The 27,327-nt window shown below is 35.7% G+C and overlaps 1 protein-coding gene across 1 annotated transcript in view; it reads right to left on the reverse strand.

The window, feature by feature from the left end:
- Positions 1–541: 541 nt before the first annotated feature.
- Positions 542–27,327, reverse strand: part of LOC129401718 (translation initiation factor IF-2-like) — a 564,785-nt gene continuing 537,999 nt past the window's right edge. Inside the window, exon 3 of the mRNA XM_055124525.1 lies at positions 542–656. Coding sequence (XP_054980500.1) covers positions 653–656 — 4 coding nt within the window. The 3' untranslated portion in view covers positions 542–652. The remainder of the gene's footprint in view (positions 657–27,327) is intronic.

The raw sequence follows: 27,327 nt of genomic DNA on the forward strand, positions 1-27,327 counted from the left end.
TGATGATGACTCTTCTAATTAAAAGTACTTTGTTCTTTTACTTCATTGCTGTTATTACTGTAATGGCACCTTTAATTATAATTTTATTCATTATAAAAGATTATACATTTCATATTATAATTTTTTCAGGAAAATAATTAACTTATATTCAGAGAAGTTTATTATATATGAATTTATACTTATAATTAATCTTTAGAATTATAAATTATATCAATTATTGCTATAATTTTCCAATTTGTTTTTCATGCTTAAGAAATATATATCTAAAAATAACATGTGTATATCACTATTTGAAAGTCTCTTATGTTACATTTTTAGTTTATTTAGAATCCAATAAGTAGTCAAGCTAATGTTTTGGCTACTCTATAGTAAATAATTTTAATATTACATACTATTACATAGCATGTAATATAGATATACAAATTCAGTTGTTCCAAGCATTGACACTGAATAAAACAAAAATAACCAGTAAAGTTAAAAACATTTATATAGGTATTTCCAACAATATTTTTAAAAAATTATTGTAGATTTAAATTTTTCTCTTAAATTCACACATGCAATTACCTATTAGTCATTTCTGTAAGACATAGCGATACCATTTTTCTTATTTTTACCTTGATGAAGTCTTATTATACCAGAATGGAGAGTGTTCTTACCTAAAACAGGAAGAAACAAAACATGTTTTTAGTTTCAAAGACATACTTTCCTGAATCTTTCAAGTGGACAAAATAAGGCATGGCTGATAAACAATCACAGTTCTCATTCCAATCTCTATTTTCTTTTGTACCCCAGAGATCTTTAAGATTGTAACAAAATCAAATAGAATAAGTTGCTTCCAAAATTGCATAGGCAAAACAGCCTTTACAGATGACTTGGTGACAAGTGCATTTTTATTGACATCTATTTTTATCAATTTTTTTTCTTCCACCAGCATATAATGAATCAAACAAAAAGTATCAACAGAAGCTATGTGGAACTGCAATAGCTCTGAAAACCTTAGAAAACATCTTACCAAAATACTTTGTTCCTAGCTAGACCACAGTATCTATCATGCTATCCCCATAAACCTGCTCTGGAACTTTCATGGATAAGCATAAAATCAACATCAGTAATAAAGAAAGTAGAAATAATAAACTAAGAAATGATGTTACCACAAGGAAATTACACAGTATATGTTACATGTCTGTGAATTATAAGCAAATACATCTCTACTGTAAAACTTCATTTGCTCTGTTTTTCTAATATACATTGGTTAACTTAAAATTAATACAAATAAACTCAGAATATTTCTTTTTTTTGGGGGGGTCACACCCGGCGATGCACAGGGGTTACTCCTGGCTCATGCACTCAGGAATTCCTCCTGGCGGTGCTTGGGGGACCATATGGGATGCTGGGATTCGAACCCAGGTCGGCCGCATGCAAGGCAAACGCCCTACCCGCTGTGCTATTGCTTCAGCCCCTAAACTCAGAATATTTCTTAAGAAGATACACATGACCCTGAAAAACTGACATTTTCTTATCTTTCCATCTACCTCCAGGCTTGTGAAAGAAGTCCAATTACATGCATTGGGTAACGTGTGTTTTTTTGGCAAGAGCAGCTTACTTTTTATTAGTTACAATGTTAGAAATTCTATATAGTATGTGAGATGTGAATGTATATAGAATAGAATGGAAAAATAAAAAAAACATACATTTAAAGATCTAAGATTATAATGTAGAAGGATGGTATAGAAGGTAAGGTGTTTGCATTGCACAAATCAAATCTTGGCTCAACTCTGACACCATGTATTATACCTGGAGCATTGTCAAAGTGGTTCCTGAGCACAGAGCCAAGAGTGAGCCTGAGAAACACCAGAACTACCAAAAGACAAAAATTAAAATTAAAGAAAAGTATAATCAAGTCTGTAAACTGATGGCTGTATATTTTCACTCAAATATCTTCCATAAAAACTATTGTAAATGGAAAGTCAAAAACTAGACTTGATAAATCCTCTTTATATTCATATGATTTCGTTTGTTCATTTTGTTTTTGGGGGGCCACACCTGGTAGTGCTCAAGGTTTACTAGCTGTGAGCTCAGGGATTACTCCAATCCCGTGGGCTACAGGGGCACTATTTGGGCTGCAGGGGATCAAATCTGTGTCAGCTGCATGCAAGGCAAACACCCTCCTAGCTGTACTATAATTTTTGCCCATTTTATCTTAAGCTATTTTGCATTCAATGAGGTCAGAAGACATATTTATCATTTTTTATTCTGCCGTGTAGCAAAACATAGCAATGTAGTAAAAATATTTTTAATGAGAAAATAAATGAAGAGATGAATGAATAATTCAATTACTCATTTCAAAAACTAAAATTTGAAAAATAAGCTATTTTCCAATAAACCAGAAGAGCTGAATACTATTTCATAGTGTATGCTTGTTTGGGCTGGTTGTTTAGCTTTTGCAAGATAAAGCTCAAAAAAAAACATAATTTTATTAAACTTTAAAAAATTAACACTGAGGGGGAGAAAACAGTATTTTGTGGTTCAATAAACTGGTGTGCCACAGCAATAGCACATTAGGGAGCAATTCTGGCAATTTAAGGCATGTAAAAAACAATTCTAGGTTGCTATTTCCCAATAAAAATGTAATTCATTTCACATAATATCTGTTTTTAGACATAGAATTTCTAATTGGAATATGCTGATTTTCCAATTAACAGAGTTAAGACAGATTTGCAGACAGATAAGTTTCCTCTCTTTGGGTTATATTTTGTGTATACATATACAAGTAGCTTCTTTTGTTTCCTGTAAATTTATCTCAAGAGGACTTCAGAAGAATTCTAAAGAAAAAGAGGCTTAGATACAGGTACACATATATTTTTTTAATAAAGGAGATTCATGAGAGACCTGTAATTATTTTGTATCACAATTTTGACCAACCACTGTTCTTTTTTCCTCTCCACTCCTCATGGAGTTGGTTGTGCATATTAGTATTTATTTTCTTTCTTTGCTCCATTATCCATTTTTGTGATAATCTGGGCAGTGAGCCCAGATTTCTTTATTTTTTTTTTTTGCTATTATTTGTAGACTGTCCTAGATTCTTTTGAAAGGACATATCCTAAATTACTATTACCATAATTATACAAAGATTGGCAGTCTGTAAGATTATAAGAATATCCATTATTCAATAAACAAGCTAGATACAATATTTCATAGACGTAATGAATGTCATAGATGAAGCATGTTTAGTTTAATATCGCCTCACTGAACAGACTATTCAGGACACAAAATGATTGTACCTGTGTCTGACGATTCTAAGTCCAAAGCCAATCTCTAGATTGACTGTTTAAAATTTCATATGTTTATTAATGTTATATTCCATCATGTTTCTTGGGAACTATAAAAGTTCCAATAAACCTTATTTTTTATTTTATTATTATTTTTTTAATTTTGGTGGGGACTCCCAAAGAGGGTTTGGAAATTTTCAGAGGCAGCACCAGCAGTTCTTGGCCAACTGGCCATTGACTGGTTCCTGGCAAGAGCCTGAGGATGTGATACTGCTTTAGCCTGACTTTGAGCCACTGGAGCAGTGCTGTGGGTAGGAGAATGGGTCATCCGGAATGCCCGCAGGGACCATATGGCACTGGAAGACAAACCAAGTCTGGCACATACCAAGCATGTCCCTTCACCATGATTCTATTCCCCATTGCCCCAAGTCCCTAACTTTTAATGCAACGTGGAATATCATTGCTCTCATGATGAAACCCATGTAGTATATATGTATATGTACTATATGACAGGGACAAGCTGGAGTGATAGCACAGCGTGTAGGGCGTTTGCCTTGCGCGAGGCCGACCAGAGTTCGATTCCTCAGTCCCCCTCGTCCCTCTCAGAGAGCCTGGCAAGTTACTGAGAGTATCCCGCACACACGGCAAAGCCTGGCAAGCTATCTATCCATGGCGAATTTGATATGCCAAAAACAGCAATGACAATTCTCACAATGGAGATGTTACTGGTGCCCTTTCGAGCCAGTTGATGAACGACAGGAGGACAGTGCTACAGTGCTATGACTGGGATAGTATATATTTAAGCACTGAGAAAAGATTATTGTAACTGAAATCCTTTAAACTTTACATCTAATTGTTTTCTGCTTGTTTTTATTTTTTAAATGCAGTCATTGAGGAAATTGGGTGTATCAATTCCCTTGACCAGAACATAGTAGCCTCCTACAATATAAATTGCAATGTTATTTGGTTTTTGATAGTGATAATGATACTGTCAGCATTATATCTCTAGCATGCTCCATTGCCTAGTTCTTCTGGAAACCTTGTATCACTAGTTCATGGGGATTTTGATTTTCCCTCATGACTTACTCAATTCCCCCAGAGTTTCTGAATGTTTAGATACAAGCATTTAAAAGTAGAAATCAATTGAGATGTGCTTAAAATAATAAGAATAAAATGATTTTTCTCAATGTCGCTTTTTCTCAATTCTTGCTTTCTACTCCAATATTTGTACTTTAGAGGTGAACATTCCTTTCTCCTCTTTTGCTTTATTTTATTTTTATTTGTGGGTCACATCCAACTAATCCCAGGTATTCATTTACTGGTATTTTATTTCCTAGTTATTTCCTAATCTGAATATAGTAGGTAGATAGATTTGATATCAAAAAATGATCAGATTAGATTATTTTGGAAATGTCATAGCACAGCGGTAGGGCATTTGCATTTCACACAGCCGACCCATGTTCTATTCCTCCGACCCTCTTTGAGAGCCCGGCAAGCTACCCAGTATTGAGAGTATTGAGCCCACATGGCAGAGCCTGGCAAGCTACCCGTGGCACACTGGATATGCCAAAAACAGTAACAATAAGTCTCACAATGAGAGACGTTACTGGTGCCCATTGGAACAAATTGATGAGCAATGGGATGATAGTGACAGTTATTAAGAATTTCCATCAATAAAATAAAATCAGTACTTTATAAAGTGTTCAGGGCTTACTCTTAGCTCTGAGCTCACTCCTGGCAAAAAACAAGAGATCATAGAAGTTTCCAAGGATTGAATCCTGGTCAATTGCATGCAAGGTTCACGTCCTATCTTCTGCACTATTTTTCTAACACTTTTGCTCTTCTTCAAAAACTTAATTCCTAATAAAAAATCAATTATAATGCATATGATTTAAGAAATGTGTGGTATTCCAGTGACATATACATTTATTTTGGTTAAGTTTTAATAGGGATCTCCCCATGGAGACTTGGGGTAAGGGACAGCCTGACACCACTCTTGGCAATGACTGGATCAGAGGTACAATCTGAGGCTTTGCAGTGCGATAGGCTGATGATGGTTGAGCCCCAACAGGGCCTCTACACAAATGTTGCTGGTCCATTCATCACCAGTGATTGACCCCAGGGTTCTGCATTGCTAGGTATCCTCACCTGCTTTGTAGCTATCTTCTAAACTCTCATACACATTAATTATTTAAAAAATAATTAAAATTGTCACTGTAACTGTCATTCCATTGCTCATCGATTTGTTCGAGTGGGCACCAGTAACGTCTCTCATTGAAAGACTTATTGTTACTGTTTTTGGCATATCCAATATGCAGGGTAGCTTGCCAGGCTCTGCCGCGCGGTCTCAATACTCCAGGTAGCTTGCCGGGCTCTCTAAGAGGAGCGGAGGAATCAAACTCGTGTAGGTCGCATGAAAGGCAAACGCCCAACTGCTGTGCTATCACTCCAATTCTTTCTAATTGGCTCTGGAATTAAAATTAATTAGATTATTTATCTAAAGGTTATTTTCTGGAAACAACCCTTCCCCAAACATACAGATACAGAAATAGACACATCTGTCCACAGACCTGTGCCCTGTAAGGATCAGTTTCTTTATTTCTGTTCAGAGAATCCACTCAAGTCAGCAGCACTGTTAATGATTTTCTCTTGAGTACTAAAATCACTTACATTCTAAACCATTGTCTTTAAGTTACCTCTGATCAACTTAAGAGTAAAGACAAAAATACATGCATTTTGAATTTAGTTGATTAATACTAAACTGATTTGCTTCAGGTAAATAGAAAAAACATCCCACTACATCAGTTTTTTTTCCTCTAAAAGAAAATAATTCTTTTCTTTTAGAGATGGACATTTTCATGCTAATTTAATCTTTAAAGTCAATGGAACCCAATTCACCTCATCTTCCCAAGAAACTATAATTTGAAAGACTAAAGACTATGTGTCTTTTGAACAATTTTTACAATGAATCATCCCTATGAACAGCTAAGGTAATTTTCTATTTACAGAATAGACATTATAAGGACCACAGTGAAATACTGGGATCAATGATATCTTTCTGTAAAAGTCCATAATTTACATACAGATGATAATAGTCAATGATAAAATAATGATCCAATAATATTTAATTTCCCAGCTCATATACTGTAATTTTGTATGTGCCATATGAAGTAATGTAATAATTAGAAATTGATGTAATAGAAAAAATAATAGACACTTTGGAAGGAAAAATAGATTTTGAAAGTGGCAAAAAATAACTACAGGGGTTCAATTGTTTGTATTTTATTTCCTGATTTGAATATATAAGGCAAAATTGAGTTAAGCCTCTATAGCTCCTATAATCAGCTAAATAATAATTGCACATTTCCTATGTACAAAATTGAATTTGTTCTTATCTGGGTGGAATCATAAAAGTGACTGTTTAAATAATCCCAGACGGATAGATAGACATGTTAACTTTACGTAATGCTTCAATGTAATGAGAAGCTACTGCTAGGCACTAACCCATAAATAAAATACATCTGAAAATATATTTGAGAAACGCAAAGGAGTAGATTATATTGCTCACTAATTTAAACACCAAGGGACACCTTAGAATCTATTTTTTGTTTGTTTTAGGTTTGGGGGCCATACCCTGCAGTGTCCATGGTTTACTCCTGACTGTGCACTCAAAGGTCACTCCGGGTGAGCCCTGGGGACCATGTGTCAAGCTGGAGATTGAATCCTTACCAGCTGCATTCAGGACAAGCATCCTACTTGCTGTATTATTGGTCTGGCCCTACGTACACCTAGTTTAGTAGGACAATTTGACTAAGATTATGTTTTTGAATGAATATTGTAAAAGATCCTAGATTAATAAAATGACAAATCATATGGATTTTATAGCACAGATATATAATTGGCAGAAAATGAGTTTCAGGCATATAACTCATCGCTGGTATTTTAATATACTGCAAAATGAATGTCACAATAAGTCTAGTTAAAATCTGTCACCATAGTTACAATTTTTATGATAAAAAGTTTGAAACCTACTCTGAGCAATTTCTAAATATGAAATACAGAATTATTGATAGTCAACTATTCTTTGTATTCTCCTCAATTATTTTATGACTAGAAGTTTGTACATAATAATCATCTTCCGCCATGTTAATTATGATAGAATATAAAAATTCGAAGTCAGGAAGCATGATACCCATTGTTCCTATTTAAAAAGAAACAACTATGTGACCTTTCACATTAATTTGCAAAATGTAAAATTGTACATTTTTACACAACAGAATAATTATAATACAAACCTTAAAAAAGATATATCGATTATCTTCATTTATGTATCTTTCTACTAGAGTCAACACATAACATGCTTAAGCATTGTTTGGATAAAATATCTAATAAAAATCTTTAAAAAAAAGAGCATGGGTAACACTTTTGCTATTTCTATTTAAGTAATAGAGCACACATCAAACATCTAACAACTGGGAGTGACTGTCTAACTCCTATCCCCAACTTTTTTCCACTCTTAACTCCATCCCACGGCACTACTGGGATTGTCCCTTATAAGAAAATGTTTTAAAATTTAAAATTGTTAGGGAACACATATTTTAGCACTTAATTTTACAGATATGCCTTTACTTTTAAGGAAAACAATCAATTGTTATACAAAAATTGAAACTGCCATTCCAATAATCATGTAGAAATTTGGTTTTAATTTTTCATTAAGTATAGTAAAATAACAATATAAGAAGAATTAATTAGCAAAAGATCTCAGATTTCAGAATATAATCCAATGACTTTTGGCTAAGTACGATATTAACTTTGAAATTATCCCTTTTTAATGTGTGCTCTGTTCATTTTATATTTCAGCATGTGCTGCTAACGTCTGAGCTTCTGTTACAGAAAACAATCAAGATTAAGGCTAGAAAGTTAGCCTTGCATATCCTGATCCTTTTCACACATTCTAAATAGATGTCAAACTTATTCACATCACTTGGGCCGGTCAAACTTGTTTATATCACTTAGATCTTCTCTGAATTTGACTTTCCACTGTCTTTGAAAGTTATGAGCCAAAGAGCAGCTAAATTAAGCAGAACAAAACAAACAGCACCCAAGAAGAATGAAAAAACAAGACGCACTGAAGTCCAGGTCTACTCTTCATTTAGCATGCACTGTTGTTTCCAAACTTGAGTTTAGTACATAACCAGAGGCAGCATAGAGGAATGGTGAGTGATGACCGCATGAGGAGCATTTTGCTTGTTTCAGCTGTCCAGTGGTTCTCAGTTTATACACACCTCTATGTGAATGACAAATGTTTCACAACAATAACCATTTTATTTTTAAACACACACACACACACACAGACACACATACAATCTTTTTGGCCTCACCTATCAGTGCCCAGATGCTCAGTTACATCTAACTTTGTGCTCAGGCTATTTCTTTTGGGGCTCAGAGAAATAAATATGGTAACTGGGATTGAACCAATTTTGACTTCATGCAAGACAAGTGTTTTGTCCCCTATACTATTTCTCCAGTTCTTACAATTTTTAATTTTCATATGACTCAATTGAAAACAAGAGCACATATTACTACATATGTGTAGACAAAAGTATAAATATTGAAATTCTGTAAAATAAGAGTTAAACTGAAAGTGAAAAAAATTACAAACTTAAAATACTAAAGATATATTGGGGCCGGAGCGATAGCACAGCGGGTAGGGCGTTTGCCTTGCATGCGGCCGACCCGGGTTCGATCCCCAGGATCCCATATGGTCCCCCAAGCACCGCCAGGAGTAACTCCTGAGTGCAAAGCCAGGAGTAACCCCTGAGCATCGCTGGGTGTGACCCAAAAAGCAAAAAAAAAAATACTAAAAATATAAATAAAATTAGCAAAGGTTTTTCTTTTGTTATTTTTTGACCAGAACTATCATATAATTTGGCAAAAGGATGAAATATCAAATTTTAATGATAAAAACTCACACTCTTCATTAATTAAGTATATTTCTGATAGTCTCATTCAGTAGTATATAGATAAGATATTGTAAAGGTATGTATTTGTAAGATTAAAGAAAATTCCCTTAAGTAATTTTTACTGTGTCCTTTTATTTTTCAATATTCTCAAATCCTATTATACTGTCAAAATTATGTGAAAGTGGAAGGTTATTTAAAGAAAAATAAATAATGAAATAATCATGATTGCTATTCCATGTCAGAAGGTCAAAGGTCCTATTACTTTGCAACATATCCACATCACCAAAAAAAAAACAAAACTGTAAAAACAGAAGCAAAACATATTAACAAGGTCCATACCAAGTGTGTTTGAGATTCAATTGATATGATTAAAGACCATCTGCACGTTTTAAAAGTGCATCAGGTAGCTCTCATGAATAGCAATAAAAACATCCCTGCCTATGGCTCTTAACTTGTCAAATGTGGCTGGTGTATTTACTATTACTGTGTTAATCTTTAATTTATCTTTTAGTCACTATTCCACAATCTTCTAATTTGTGCATCCCATATGTGTGCTTATAACCTTTAATGTACATGTATAAATCTAAAAACAAGTTACATACAACAATAATCATTCACAGATTTGTAGTTTTTATTCTAATTTTAATGGTGGTTATAAATAGTCAAACTCTTATATGACTCATTTTTTTTTAATGCAGGAGATGATCTGTGTTTATAGTCTAGAATGCATTCATTATGTTGCTTTTGTCACAGTATTTCACAAACGTAGCTGCAATGAGAAAGGTTTCAGACTGGTACTTGCAACAGTTTTCTAGTTTCCACCCTACACCACGTGTCATTTAGATGCATTATACATTTTTGAAAGCAGAAGTTGCAGAATACTAAAGTTTACTTACATATTTATCATTTTACTTGATCAAATATCCAAACAGATATGGGAAAAAATAAACAAGTGTATTTGCAATGCAAAATTGTTTGGTCAACTATTAATTCTTTGCCTAACAACAAAGTAATAGTCAAACTATTCAGGAAGCACAGTTTATTCAAAGGATAAAGAGACAAATGCTCCAGTTTGAATAAATCATATAAATAAAAAAATATACACTATGCATTGAAAAGTTAGACTTAACCTTGTATTCATAATCATTAAAGAAAAACTAGATGTAAATGGTCTATATGTAAAGTGTGATACCCAGCAGACATATTTACTCCTTGGTCACTTAAATATTAATTTTTTTGGGGAGGCAGACTGATAGTATAGTGGCAGTGTCCTTCCTTTGCACACAGCTCATCCTAGTTCAATTCCTAGCACTGCATATAGTTCCCCAAGCTTTGCCAGTAGTGATCCCTGAGAACAGAGCCAACAGTAAGCCATGAGCAACACCTTTTGTGACCCAAGAAGTATACAAACAAAAAATTTAATTTTGTCAATCATTTTCGTTTACATCATATTTTTCAAAGTTGAATGTATGTAATGCAGAGTCTCTTGCCCCCGCACCTGGCTGTCTTCACCAGGGCCCGGGGGTGGGGTTAAGTTTCCCTCCCCACCCTGAGCAGAGCTGAAGCAGCTGAAGACCTCCAGAACCCAACCACAGCCATGCTCAAAGCTCCTCTCCACACATTCAGAGGAGCCTCACGCATGAAGGAACCAGCAGAGGAACCCAGGTGTGAGGGACCTGGGGCCGAGATCTCCAAGCCTGCTCGGATCAGGACTGGGTCTCCTTTACCCAGATCCCCCATTTTCCAGTAGCTAGGCAGTCATACCCAGAAACTGCCCATGGCGCCGTGTAATCCCATCAACAGCCAAGATCCAGAGACTATAAAACAATGCTCCCAGAAGTACGTGACCTCTTATACCCTAGTTCTCCCTCTTGGAGAATCTGGCAGTGTACCTAGAGTATCCTGCCCGCATGGCAGAGTCTGGCAAGCTCTCCGTGGCATATTCATATGCCAAATACAGTAGCAATGATGGGTTCTATTCCCCTTACCCTGAGAGAGCTTCCAATGCGGCACCGCTGTGAAGAATGAGTAAAGAGAGGCTGCTAAAAATATCAGAGCTAGAATGAATGGAGACATTAGGGACACCTGCTCAAGCAAATTGATGATCAATGGGATGACAGCGACAGTGAAAGTGAATGTATGTAATTGGAAAAATATTTGAAATGATTGTTCTCTATATAAACAAATCAATGAATTTACAAATAAGTGACTTAAATGTGTCTAGCAATTCAGTTTTCTTGATTTTATTTTTTGAAATTGCTCCATTTTCCATGAAAAATATTAAATAAGAAAATGACAGAATTATAGTTAAATATCCATCACTACTCATTTTTTTAAATAAATCTTGACTAGTAATGTGTCAGAGGACCCCTTTTAATACTGTACAGAAAATGAAGAGATAGTACAATGACAAAGGCTTGCCTTGCATGCAGCCAACTCAAATTCTAGCCCCGGCACTTCATATGGTTTTCTTATCCTGCCAGAAGTGATTCCTGAATGCACAGCACAGGAGTAATCCCTGAACACTGCCAGAATAGACCCCAAATCATATAACGATAACTTAAGGACTTGTAACAAACATTAAAGACTTCTTTGTGATCTATATTTCCTTTTTAAAAAGTCACTTAAATAAATCCTCAATAGAAGGTTAAAGCATGAGGGAAAAGGGAAGCTATTTTCTGTTGACATAAACAGTAATTGATAAGGCTTTCTTGAACACTTTCATAGAAATGCTGATATATTACACTTAGGATTACTAGTTAGCTCTCATTTCCTTCCAACTTTTGCCTCTGGATAAGCTCAGCTATTCCCAGGAAGAAACACTGATCAAGTACATTTGTCATGCGAGCAACTATAATAAGGTAATTCATCATAGTCTGTCAGAGTTTTATTCTAGAAAGACTGCTGCATTTTTATCCTTACTTAAAAATCTGCTGTCACTCCGGCTGAAAATTTGGTAGACATTTTGGACATGTTTAAAAGCCCTTCCAAACTGATACTGGCAGATAATTAAGTTATCAGTTATCAAAGCTTTTTTCCTTTTCTATTTCTTACAACATGTATGACACCATGAACCCATTTGACTAGTTTAATCTGACCTATTCACAAAACATGATCGCCGGTTTCTTTCCACTTTTTCTCCTTAATAGTACCCAGTGACCAAAATAATTCACAATGACAAATTAAGCTTTCTCAAGAGTAATTGAGCAATTTTGCTTTCGTTGGCAAAAGCCAAATTCCAAATTCCACAACATTTTGAACTCCATTCACAAAGGGCAAGGAATAGTCACTTTATACTAGGTCATTTAAGGATTTCTAAAGAACAAATAAATTATTTCTACCTAGGCGTACCATGATATATAAACTTAATATTTCTTATCTCCAGATTAATCAGCTCAATGACTTGCTTCATGTGTATTGTCTACCTGAAAATACTTTCAACAAAATTTTTTCCCTGATAGCATTCTACTAAATATTAAATCTATAATTCCTTCTGACTAGTCTGTTTTTAAAACAAGCAAATTTATCAGTCTTTTGCTAATTTGTGAAATCTTTGTATAATTGAAAACAAATTTTTTGGTGAAAGAAAGGAAATGTAATAAAATATTTAACTTGGTTTCCTTATTGTACTAATTTGCATTATTCTCGTGTTGTACATTTCATATAATTTGAACTAATTATTGAGGCTACAAGCATGCCTTTACAAGTACCCAAACACAGATAATGGAATTAAAGAGGAAATACTCATATATATGTAAATAGTATATGTTATGTATAATCTATGTATACATGTGTATGTGTTCTATATGTATAGATATACATATAAGCTTTTACATGTGTACATATGCATACATATTATCTGCATATGTTACTGCTCTGATAATTTAGAGAAAATAATTATGCAAGCATATTACTTTTTTCACAAATGTCTAAAAGAGGTATATAAACAAATAAATATATTTAATTTTATATTTATTAGCCTAGAGTAAATTATGTCTAATAATTTATTTATTAGGATGTCATACTTAAAGATCACCCATTGTTTATGCAAACAAGATGAATTTTCATTGTGAAGTCTACCAAAAGAATGCCAGGTTTTAATGTTGAGATAATTTTTGTCTCAAAACAGTACCGAGGGAGCTTTAAGGCAGCTAAACCAGTAGGAGCTCTTTAAACACTTGACCTTTTATTACAGACCAAAATCATAGTGCCTAAAAAACAAACACTATTAGATTATGAAATTCATTAAAACATAACTCAAACTTCCTGTGAGAGTACTTTATTTTATATTGCAATTATTTTTGAAACAGTGTTCTTGGAGAACAATAGTATGTTTGTTATTGTTGATTGTTGTAATATTATTATCATTCTAGGGGGAAGCAAGAAAGATTTTCCAAAATTTGAAATGCATAGTTACATGAATATGGATGATATTCTATTCAAGATGTACTATTGCAGATACCATTAGCATTGACAATACCACTTAAATAATATTTAAAAGTCAACAAAATCTGGCTTTCTATACCTAACATATGTCAACATTCTACATCTGAAATGTGAAAATTTAAGCTATCACCAGTTATTAGCATTACTTAGTGGCAAATTGGGCTGAAGCGATAGCACTGTGGTAGGGCGTTCACCTTTCATGTAGTTGACCTGTGTTCCTCTGCGTCTCTTGGAAAGCCTACCAAGCTACGGAGAGTATCACGCATGCATGGCAGAGCCTGGCAAGCTAACCGTGGTGTATTGGATATGCCAAAAACAGTAACAATAAGTCTCACAATGAGAGATGTCACTGGTGCCCGCTTGGACAAATTGATGAGCAACGGGATGACAGTGACAATGGCAAATTGATTCTTGAGTCAATTAAACTAATATGAGTTAGGAGCCTCAGAAGCTATGGCAACAAGAGTTTTGTCAACCAATATAAAACCTAGCTTAGCCTTGCTTTATGTGTTCTTTTATTTAAGGCATATTCCTGGCCTGCGCAGCTGCTTCTCTCAGGGCTGGGATGAATGGAGACATTACTGGCGCCCGCTTGAGTAAATTGATGATCAACGAGATGACAGTGATACAGTGATATTTAAGGTATCTTATTTAATAATTATTTCTTGTTAATAATTATACACACTAATTATAATAATTCACTATTTTTTAAGTACTTCATATATTTCCTCACGCTGGTTAGCATGATCATATATTTCAGGACCTTCAACCCAACAATAGCATTGACTACTAGGACTTTTATAATAAATTACAATCTTACTAATCCAAACATTTAGCTTTATTTTCTTCTTTACCTAAGCTTCTCTGAACACTTTTGCTTTTACCATGGCACGTTCCAGAGTGGCCTCATGAGCTTATCTAAACTGATGAAGTTTCTGTGTAAGTCACGTCACGGCTTCCTCATGCTTAAAAGCACCACACAGAAGTTCAGCACAATGCACAGGAGGCATTACCACCGCAACCACTACAACAACAACCATCACACATGAATGCAAAGAAAAAGCAAAAACCCAGGGTATGACATAGACTGCAAAAGGATGAATTGAAATGAAAGGCAGAGCCAATTTGTACCACATGTTGGCAGCACATACTGGCCACTCAAATTTGTCACCCATGTAAAAATTCATGATTCACAAAAGAGCTATGGGCGCTGATTATGTAGTTAAAAGTAAATTTTAACAAGCGGCTATTTTTATAAATACAAAGTTAATTACAAATGCAGATGGGTGTGAAACTGTGTCCATATATACAAATGGTTGATTTTATTTTTAAAGTTGAAGATCATACTGAAAGGCTAAGTAACTTGATGCTTCACCCACCTATGTCACAGCCCTGAAGTATTTTATGTCCCATTTCTAAGATAAAGTGTTTTATGTAGAAGAAAGAAAGATAGAAAGAGAGAAAGAAAAAAAGAAAGAAGAGAAAGAAAGAAAGATAGAAAGAGAGAAAGAAAAAAAGAAAGAAGAGAAAGAAAGAAAGAAAGAAAGAAAGAAAGAAAGAAAGAAAGAAAGAAAGAAAGAAAGAAAGAAAGAAAGAAAGAAAGAAAGAAAGGAAGGAAGGAAGGAAGGAAGAAAGGAAGAAGGAAAGAGTTTTAGAGATAGTAAATATTCTCTGAAAAATATATGTGTTTTTGAAGACCTATTTCAAGACTAAATAATCATAATTGACGAAAATGACAAGGCCTTTTAAAGTTATATCACTGTATCACTGTCACTGTCATCCCCTTGCTCATCAATTTGCTCAAGCGGGCACCATTAATGTCTCCATTGTGAGACTTGTTACTGTTTTTGGTATATCCAATATGCCATGGGTAGCTTCCCAGACTCTGCCGTGAGGGCAAGATACTCTCGGTAGCTTACCAGGCTCTCCGAGAGGGACGAAGGAATCAAACCCGGTTTGGCCACGTGCACAAGGTAAACGCCCTACCTGCTGTGCTATCGCTCCAGCCCTGTTAAACTACCACTGTCACTGTCATCATTGTCATCCTGTTGCTCATCGATTTTCTCAAGTAAGCACCAGTAACATCTCCATGTGAGACTCGTTATTGTCTTTGGCATATTGAATACATCACGGGTAGCTATTTTTTTTTATTTACTTACTTATTTTGTTTTGCAGCCACACCCAGGGCTTAGGACTCACTCCTGGCTCTGTGTTCAGCAATCACGCTGGGTGGAGCTCAGTGTACCATACACTGTACTGGAAATTGAACATGGGCCTTACCCACTGTATTATCTCTGTGGCCCCAAACTTATGAAAGTTTCTACAAAGCTGGCTTTGCTGTTACAATACACTCAGAAATTTAATGAATACTTTAAAACATATTTTACTACATTAACTTGGATGTGGATTAAACTTTGTTTTCAATATGCAAAAATAGGTGATTCAAAATTCTTCAAAGTCTGAGTGCTTTCCCAAATGTATGGCCAGTTTAAGCAAAAAAATTTCAGTTCCTTTTAGATCACTGTTTCTCAACAGAAAGGAGTGTGATTCCATTGTTTTCACATATGGGAGTTATTCCAATTAAAAAAAAATGTGTTCCCTGTTACCTACCAAGTAAACAGGATGTTAAATGTTTCCATAAATAAAAGCAGGAGAAAACCCTGACACAGGGCCAGGAATAAGCCTTGAACTGGGTGTTGACCATAAACATTCAAAGAAACAAAAGACAGGTCATTGTGCATGGTAGGTATCTTTAGTTTTAGCTACAGATGGGTGTGTTAGATTTGTAAAAAATACACAGCATCTACATGCCAGTCATTAAAGCATCTTCAGAAGAGGGTTCCAGAGGGATCAGAAAGATAGTACAGAGATAAAGCCTTGCTCTGCATGAGGCTCATACTGGTTTAATCCCGGCACCACATATGGACTCTTGAGCACTGCCAGAAGTGATCCCTGAGGACAGAGCCAGGAGTAACCACTGAGAGCACTGCTCCAAAACCAAACTTAGAAAATATCACTGTATCATTGTCATCCTGTTGCTCATCAATTTGCTCGAGCGGGCACCAGTAATGTCTGAACTATAAGACTTGTTGTTACTGTTTTTGGCATAACGAATACACCACAGGCAGCTTGCCAGGCTCTGCCATGCAGGCAGGATACTCTTGGTAGCTTGCTGGGCTCTCCGAGAGGGGCGAAAGAATCAAACCTCGGTCAGCCACGTGCAAGGCAAATGCCCTATTTGCTATGCTATCGCTCCTAAGAAAAGAAGAGAAAAGGTAAAGCAAGAAGTGAAAACCAAATGAAAGAAAATAAAATGATAAATCCCATTTCAGACTCTGAAAGAGTACCTCAAAGTACTTCACATATTTTTTTTTGTGTTTCAGAAAAATACTTTGAAATACTTTTCTATTTCAAATTGCATTGGCATGCTGCAGAAATCACTAATGTAGTTACAGATAGGCTTTCAGAAACTAAAGAACACAACCTAAAGTACACTAGATATTTTGACGGAATGGACCCAAGGCAAGCTGTGAGCTAACCTAGCATCAAAATGGGCCAGGCCAAAGAGCCACAATACTCAACTATAATTTGAGAGCACGATCATAGACAAATGCTGTCATGATCCAAAGGTAACGATGAGACTAGGACCCTGCTGAGGTTAGGAAGAATAACCTAGCCTGAGGACCTTGGTCTGGAATCTATAGTGAGATTTCTTCAGGAAGAACAAAACTTTAAGTCTGATCTATCTCTTACTGTGCTCATCATATACAGAATGACATTGCTAGAAGTAAATTTACTATAACTATTTAAGTGGATTACTAGCTGAGGAAAGAAGAAAGTGACAACCCTGGATGGGACCCTGCCCTTAAGCAGATCTCTGGGTAATCTGGAGTTATCTCCTAAAATGAGTTTTTCTTAATCTCCTGGAGGAGTAGTCTTACCCCTCTTGGTTGATTTGTTAATATTCAACCCACCTTTGTGTCAGCACCCTATGTGATTGCTAAATAAACTAATACTCTAAGAGAAGTAGAGGGGAGAAAGACACAGAAGAGCACAGAAGTGGAGAGAAGACGCAGAAGCAGGAAGAAGACAGAAGCAGAGACAGAGAGAGTTCGAAAGAGATCAGAGGAGAGACTACAGAGACAGAGACGGAGATAGAAAGACAGAGAGAAGAGAGCACAGCGGCACACACAGAAGCAGAGCACAAGGAGAAGCCATCCCAATACGGTCTATACACAGTGGTTCAAGAGCACCAAACACGAGCATCGAGAGAGAGAGAGAGTTAGAGAGAGAGAGAGAGAGCGCCGCCCTGAGAGTGCAAACAACACACACACATCACCCCTTCCACGCTTGCGTCTTTGTTATTTTTCACAATTTTCCAAACAGTTTCACTGTTTATTTGTCTGTACACTAATCTGCTACATTTTAAAGGAATATCTCAATCGAAATGACAATTTCCAGATTTCTATAATCCTAATAAAGTTCTATATTCATCTTTTTTAATAAGATGGAGGAATGTGAATTGAACAATAGGAAACTAAATAATTACATTGCAGTAGATTAATTCTAGGAAAAATCAAACATTGTATCAATGTCCTTCTGAAAGAGGCTGCAATTTTTTAAAAAACGTTTATTTTATTGAATCACCGTGAAAAAAGCCACAAAGCTTTCAGGTTTATGTCTCAGTCATATAATGATCAAACCCCCATCCCTTCACCAGTGCAGACCTTCCACCAAGGAGTCTGCAATCGTAATATACTTAGTCTTAGACCAAATGGTTGCTTTTCTATCATTATATTTTGTTGGAAATTTCTATAATAAATGAGTGAAGGTCAATCTGAAAGTGAGTTCAGTCCAGTATCTTCAAAAAAAAGTATTACTTATAGTATGTGGCTATTGTAGGATTTAAATATCATTGAAAGTATAAGGAAGTATACTGAATGCCTTAAATCGTTGGCTGTATCAAAGAACTAAGTCTTTGTATTTAAAGGTAGAGAAGAAGAATGTCAAAATGCTTGGTATGTTTATATTCAAGAAAAAGAAAAAATATAAGAGACTGAAGTATTCTTTACATATTCTAGGACAGTGCATTCCACTTTGATCTTAATGGTACATAACCAGAGCACACACATGTCCAGAAGCCTCTAAAAGTCAGAACTCTGTAGTACTCTAAGTACTGAAATTCCAGTGAAGAATGGGCAATTTCAATTTTGCGAATAGAGGAAGATTTATCAACTAGTAGAAGGAAAGTTAAATGACCTGTATTAAATGGTTCACAGTTGTTCTTCCCATGACGAAGATGACTTATGAATACCATCTCTCAATTTTCTTGTCTTTTTGTTATGTGATAATGATATTAAATTTTAAAATGTTACTTCCAAATTATGCAATCAAAAATATTGTACATTTTAATAAAATGTATTTAGTTTTGATTCGTAAAGTGCAAACACATTTCAGAGGGTAGATTAGAAATGAGAACTTTCTCAATTTACAAACTTTATAAGAACAACAATTATTATTGTCCTACTAATTGCATTAGTAATAATGAAATAATTTGCAGTGACTGGTTACTATTCAACAAACATAATTGGCAGAATGAACTCCACTGATGCCAAATTGACTCTAAAAGAATTGTATCTTAAAATCAATTTGCGGATTAATGAAGAGATTGTATTGAATAATAATAGTGTCAGATGTTTCATGTATTTATGTTTTCAAAAATAAAATGCATTTTCAAAGTTTTCTATAGTCTATATTCATATTTTTATATAATGTATATACATATTTTTCTACAGACACACCACAAAGAAAACATTCCTACCTCCCTAGAAAACATGATACGTTAAAATAAGGGTAGTTGAAATGAAATACAGAAACAAAGTCAACAATCTCTTATTTCCACAGAACAATTAATGGAAATACCTCTTAAATTAGTATTTTATTCTTAAATAAGGATGAGTCAGCATTTTACTAAAATTCTAACAAAAAAAGAAAAAATCATATCTGTTTTCTAAAACATAAACTAATTTAGAATAGTTTGAAAAAGCATCTTTAAAATTGCACTAATCAGTGAAAGTCCACTCCCAGTGACTTCTTAGAGAACTCTGTCAGAGATTTTTGTTTAATTAGGGGATAGAGAGAAATTCTAAAGTTTATTCTGAAAACTCTGTACATCATATTCTAAAGAACATATTTCTAGTGGATGTTGGGACTAACATAAACTATGTTATTTAAAGATAACCCAGAAGTTTCTGGTCTATAATCACCTATTTGGTCTCAGGATAGGATTAATCAGCAGAATAATAAAGAACAAGCAGGCACTATATTCATAGAAAAGCAGAATGACCTGAGGTCAATTCATGTATGCATAATTTGAAGAGATAATTTTAAGTCTTTGCCAATTTACCTTGAATTTCCTTTGGGCCGACTCACATTGCACTTTTTGCTAAATGAAAAAAATAATCAAGGATGTGAATCTATCCTCTACCCATGTTTTATCAATCTTTCCAAGGTCATGTATAAATGAGTTAGGGAGTTGTCTGTTATTTTAAATTATCTGCCCCACTGATCCTTAACAAAAATGCAGATCATCAAACAGAGAGTGAATTACGATATTCATGGAAGAGAAGAAAATTAACATTAGTGATAACTCTGAAAAGGCTGTCATTGTCTATTTTAGTACAGCCTTCATCCATTTCTCTTCGACTACATGCAGTCTACTTAGCTGGATTTATAATGAAAACCCACAGTGCTTAAACACACTTGACTGTCATCTGCAGACTTATCTGTCTGGAAAATGTGCCACTTCTTAACACACACACATCACACACACACACACACACACACACATACCAATTTTATGCATACGCATAAAATTTAGGAAACATTCATTACCAACTACTAATTGGTATGCATAATGGTAAAACAAGAAAGCAGAATACTTTATAAAACTATAAATCATGTCTAAAGCTTTCTTTCTCCCTGTTCATCCTCTATTTGATTGGCGTTCTCATCAGCATCGTGACATCAGCAGAGACCTACAAGGGAATTATAGCAATGCATTTTCCCTAGGGCTACCATTTATACTATAAATTATGAATGCATTATTATGCTGCCACTTTGGTTTTGAAGAGCTTATGTTAATTAAAGGCTAAGAAAGCACACACACAGCACAATTATTTTTAATTAAGATTAAAATAATGCAGTATGTCAATACAGCCCTCAAAGGGAATGATGGCTTAATGTGTCACCTCAATTTCTTTTCTATGTAGTACAGCCATGTCTAAAGCTTGTTTTTAGTTTCTTACCTTTTAAGTACATAAACCTCAAGGTCAACCCAGAGATCAACTCTATGTCTGAAATAGTGCAATTATGGAGTGAATAGTCTATACTAAGAACTATCCTTTCTGAAATAGCTTTTTAAAAATGAAATAAAAGTTTCAATGTTTTAGGAGTTTGCAGGCATATTTTATATCTCTCAATTCATCTGTTAGATAATAAAATATCTATATAAATTTATGCTGAATAACAAAATGGCATGTAAGGAAGGAATGAGCATCACACTAAAAATAAATATATTTGACTATATTTCAAAAAATACAAAATTTTATTTTTTTTCCCTTGACACTTAAAATATGTGGGCCAGGAAATACTACAGTGCTTAGGGTCCTTACCAAACATTCTCGGTACAATTGCTGGTATAAAATGGCGTCCAAAGCATCACCAAGTGAAGCCCTACAGCACCTGAGCAATGTTATATGGCCCTGGTGGTATCAAAACCTGCAGGGTCTAAGTACACTGTGTGCTTGGACCTTGCCACCAAACCACCAGCCTGATTGATGGAGTGTCACCTGTTGTGTCTCCTGACCTTCTGAAGGAAACCTTGCTTAGGAGACAATAAGAGAAAACAAAAGAGAAGTTAACTTAAATAAATAAAACAGTAAAGAACTGGGAGTTAATTTTTTCTTTCAACTTAAAACTAAGTCCACCCATTTCACAAAGCTAGTCTGAATTCTTACACACAAGCTAGAATTTTGGCCCACCTGGATCAATTGGACAGAAATCAAATGTGGACCTAGCCTTGTACAAATCAGAGCATGCACCCTATTCAAAGGATGTTCCTGTGATTTGGAGATTCTGTGATGTGTAGATGGACTGACTATAAACTATAAACCGTCTTTGAAAATGCCCTTGATAACGGGACATTGTTTTTGTATGTATTTATTTTTGAGCCACATCAGCTGTGCGTAGTGCTTCTTCCTGGTTCTGGCTCCGGGATAATTCCTGGCAGAGCTCAGGGCGCCATATGCTGTGCTTGGGATCACATTGTGATCAGACACGTGAAAGGCAAGTCTATGAATCCTAAGTACTTCCTCTCTGTTCCCCCAAACAGGACACTTTTTAGCTACTTAAAACACCACTCAAGGTTATAAAATGGAGAATTAAGAATACCCCAGGTAGAACATTTACCACTAACCTATATACACGTTCCTATTAAAGTCAATAAGCTATCATCACAGATGGAACAGAGCCATCAGGAGAGGGCCTTGGAGGATTCTTGGGAGGATAGCCTGAGGGCAGCAGTGCCGGGGCCAGAGGGGTCATTCCATGCCTGCCTGGAAATGATCTCATACTTTGCAAATACTAGGTAAGTGCTTCAATCCCATGCTGTCTTCTAGCCCTTGCTTTTTGTTGTTTTAATTGTTTTATCTTCCATTCTCCATTTTATTTCATTTCATATATATTATTTTTTGTAAGTCTCTGTGGATTGGAGCGATAGCACAGCAGGTAGGGCATTGCCTTGATGTGGCTGACCCTGTTTCAATTCCTCTGTCCCTCTCGGAGAGCCTGGCTAGCTACTAAGAGTATTCCACCCGCACAGCAAAGCCTGGGTACCCGTGGAATATTCAATATGCCAAAAACAGTAACAAGCCTCACAATGGAGAAGTCACTGGCGCCAGCTCGAGCAAATCGATGAACGATGGGACAACAGTGCTACAGTGCAATGCAGTACGTCTCCCAAGCAAGTACTGAGGAGGCCAAGGGGCATTTCTGAGAAGTCCCACCAATCAGACTAGAGGGTTTATGTGGCCTCACTCTGCGCAGTGCTCTGGGGAACATGGGGATACCAGGGATCCGAGTTGAACTATTTACATGCAAGGAATATACCTCTGACCACTGACTTATCTTCTCATCACCATTAGTGTTTATGTATTATACTCAACTTCACAAACAAGATTATATTTGTTTATGAGAGTATTAAAAATGATAAAAATATATAAGTTTCAAAGGGACTCCCATTATCAGAGAAAACAAATGTGTATTCTAGGCTAAAAAAAAAATAGGGAAGAAGGATGAATTTTCAACCCCAACAAACTCAGTGATATGATTTCAGTCATAGTTGAGAAATTAAACAAACAAAATATAGAAGCAGGGAATTATGTAAATTACTAGCTATGTGTTACCTCTTCACTTTTAAAATTGTTGCAAGATGAACATGACATGATTGAGTAGATGTTTTCTTGAATTTAGAAAATCTCTAATTATCCCATGTCTACCAATTTTGTAACCCCCCCAAAGTTGACCCTACAATGTAATGAACAAATGTTAAATACTTCTATTTAAAATGAAAACAAACAAATACCCAAAACAACAAATCCCCCAACTTGTGGTTTTTCAAAGGAAAAAGAAAACATTTCATCTTACTGTTGTATTGTAAGATGTGAGAATTTATTGCTCTCTGAAATGAGAATTGCCATAAGCATTTAAATGGCAGTTTCCATAAAAAATAGAACTTGTAAAATCTATCAGTTAAGAGAAATCTTGTCTCGCACAGGGATATACTCAGGAGATATTTCCTTTATTCCTGCCAGAAAGTACAAATCCGAGAGTTGACAAGAAATCTAGATGTTTAATTTCCTCACAGCGGCAACTCAGCACACAAGCCCAGCTATGGCCACATTCAGAGGACAGGTGAGCGATGCTGATTTCTCCGGGACCTCTGGAAGCTGAATCACTTAGAACAGCATGCCCAAATTAACTTTGTTGGGACTCTGGTAAAATGAAAAGACATAAAGTCAAAATGAAGAAAGTATAATTAAGATTTTTTTTTTATTTGACAGTTTACTTCACTTTAATTGGCAACTTAACACCTGTGCTGGCTTCTGTGGCAAAGTTCTATTTTTAACATGTGACAATGTTCCTTCCTAGATAACCTCAATAAAATTACTCAGGGAATAATGTGCGATGCTGGGTGAAAAACTAAACGAAAAATTGAGTAAGTGTTGGCATTTATCTTTATAGAGAGTATTTTTGTACTTATACCAGACATGTTTGGAGAGATGTAATACTTGAGTCAGGGACGGAGCGAAAAAGGGCATCTGTGGGGAAGAGGGGGAGGGGGATTGGGAAGAGGAATAGATAGAGGAGGAGATTGAGGAGGGAGAGAAGGAGGGGAAGGAGGAGGAGCCTATCCACACAAGCCTTTTAGGCTTATGTCAACAAGTGTCTAGCCATAGAGGAACCAAAATGCCTTTCCTACTTCCAACAACAACAACAACAACAACAACAAAAAACCCACAAGATTCTGCTGAACCTAACCACACCTCCTATCTCCTCTATGCAGCTCACAGACCCAACTCTCTTCTCCACAGTAAAATTATTGACTTACAATAAGATGATGGGCTGGAGAGATAGCACAATGAGTAGGGCGTTTGCCTTGCACACGGCCAACCCGGGTTCAATTCCTCTACCCCTCTCAGAGAGCCCGGCAAGCTATTGAGAGTATCTTGCCTGCGTGGCAGAGCCTGGCAAGCTACCTTTTGTTTTTGGTATATGCTTTTGGCATATCAAATACACCACAAGTAACAATAAGCCTCACAATTGAGACATCACCATTGCTCACAATGGTGCTCGCTCAAGCAAATTGATGAGCAATGGGGTGACAGTGACAATGAGTAAGATGATATGCCCTATCACTGTCACTGTCATCCCGTTACTCATCGATTTGCTTGAGTGGGCACCAGTTACGTCTCTGTTATGAGACTTGTTACTGCTTTTGGTATATCGAATACACGACAGGTAGATTGCCCGGATCTGCCATGCGGGAGAGATACTCTTGGTAGCTTGCAGGGCTCTCTGAGAGGGGTGGAGGAATTGAACCTGGGTTGGCCGCATGCATGTTTTACCCTAATCCCCTTATTTTTCAGCCTAAGAATTCTCCCCTCACATGCACCACCTGAAAAACCATGACCATTCCCAAGTTCGCAATAAAGAGGGTAGAATAGGAACCCACTTCTCGATACAGGGATTGCACTTCCCAGTAAAAGACCATCCATGGAATCAAATGTTCCACCCTTTTATTACAGAAAGAAATGAAACTTGCATCTTAACATATATTGGGGCACACCATTCTCTCCAGATGACCTCTCACTATTTCTTAGCAAGTCTCATTCTCCTTCAATAAACTCATTTATTTTCAGAGTACATCCTTGGGGTATATTCTACCCCAAGAGCATATTTCTGCTGCAACATCAGAATGACAGGAATAAGAATAAATGCACTTGGAGAGGACATGGAATTCTATGTTTCACGGAAGATTCTTTCCAATTTAGTTGGTAACTGTAAGACTTAAATAGCAAACTTTAAAACCACAGGGTTTCTGGAAAAGATTCTAAGTGAATTGATTCTATGCCTTGTCATTGATGACTAATACCTATGAAAATTATATTAATTGACCAGACTTGTGAATGCAACTACTTATCTTTGCAAAGGTACGTTTTATCATAGCCAATAAAAGGAAACTAATATTCACCAACCATTTGGATTTATTATAGGATATATATTGGTAGCTTAAGGTTACAACTAAATACTCTCTCCTATCTAATCTTCCCTCTAGAGCTTTCTTCATTGTCATTATTTCCTTCTATTTTGTACAAATTATACTTATAAATAGTCTAATACCAAGTAAACATCCATGTGACTTTTTTTTTACTTTCCTTTCTGATTTTTGTCAAATCTGTCTTTTATTTCCATGATAACTTTATTGTTTGGCAAATAAAAACAACCCACCTCTTCGCTATATTCATTATTCCTTATGCCAATATCCTAATTTAACCCCAACAGATAAGAGTTAATCCAAGTGTAATTTTTTATGATAATTGCTTTGCTAGATTAATAAATATAATATGCAGATAATTTCATTCTAAATGGAATATTTTTACCCAATCTCTGTTAAAAGAAAAGTCTTGCTGTCTTGAATATTAAATATAGGGGAATATCCAATAAGGCATATTCTAAATATAATGCTTCTAATAAAATAGTAAAATTCCTTTTGTATCTTAGTTTAATGTTATCTTCTTATAGTAAATATAAGGGAATTACATTATCATTTCTTAAAATAGAAGATTAATTGTATTGTAAAAAGGTGTTGTATTTCTTCCGAGGGTGCAAAAAAGCACAGAAGAAATGACATTCGCACCTGTATGTTCATTGCAGCACTGTTCACAATAGCTAGAATCTGGAAAAAACCCAAGTGCCTGAGAACAGATGACCAGTTAAAGAAACTTTGGTACATTTACTCAATGGAATACTAGGCAGCTGTTAGGAAAGATGAAGTCATGAAATTTGCTTATAAGTGGATGGTCATGGAGAGTATCATGCTAAGTGAAATGAGTCAGAAAGAGATGGACATACATAGAATGACTGCACTCATTTGTGGAATATAAAATAACATAATATGAGACTGATATCCAAGGACAGTAGACACAAGGGTAAGGGTCAGGAATATTGTTCTATGGTTGGAAGCCTTCCTCATGAGCTGGGGGAGAAGGCAGCTGGAATAGAGAAGGGATCACTAAGTCTATGAGGTTGGAGAGATTGTTCTGGATGGGAGATGTGTGCTGAAAGTAGATAAAGTATCAAACACGATAGCCTCTCAGTAACAGTATTGTAAACCATAATGCCCAAAAGTGGAGTGAAAGTATGGGGGAAATTGTCTGCCATAGTGGGAGTGGAGGGATAGGATGGTAGGTGGGAACTTGGGACATTGGTGGTGGAAAATATTCACTGGTGGAAGAATGGGTGTTCAATCATTGTATGACTGAAACTCAAGAGAATATGAGAATAGGATGAAGACTGTAGACAAAATATTTTTAGTGAGTGACGGGCATCAAACTTAGGGCCTCATATGTATTATATATGTATATATATTATATTATAATGTATAATATATATTATATATGAGCCAGGAGTAACCCCTGTGCATCGCTGATGTGACCCATAAAAGCAAAAAAAAAAGAGAGAGAGAGTCATTTACTTTTGCTTTTTGGGTCACACCCAGTGAATTACAGGGGTTACTCCCAGCTCTGCACTCAGAAATTACGCCCAGTGGTGCTTGGGGGACCATATGGGATCCTGGGAATTGAACCCAGGTCAGCCGCGTGCAAGGGAAACGCACTACCTGCTGTCCTATTGCTCCAGCCCGAGAATGATTTTTAAAAGCATCACTGGTATATTGCCAAGAACAAAAACAAAGAAGAAGCCATAACTAAGTTATTTATAAAATTTAAATATACTTCTAACATGTCTGAACTGGATCTTCAAGGTTATTTATGCTATATGTGCTTCCATGCTGTTAGCTATATTTCTCA

This window comes from Sorex araneus, chromosome 2 (genome assembly GCF_027595985.1).
Source record: "Sorex araneus isolate mSorAra2 chromosome 2, mSorAra2.pri, whole genome shotgun sequence".
In the NCBI taxonomy this organism is placed as follows: domain Eukaryota; kingdom Metazoa; phylum Chordata; class Mammalia; order Eulipotyphla; family Soricidae; genus Sorex; species Sorex araneus.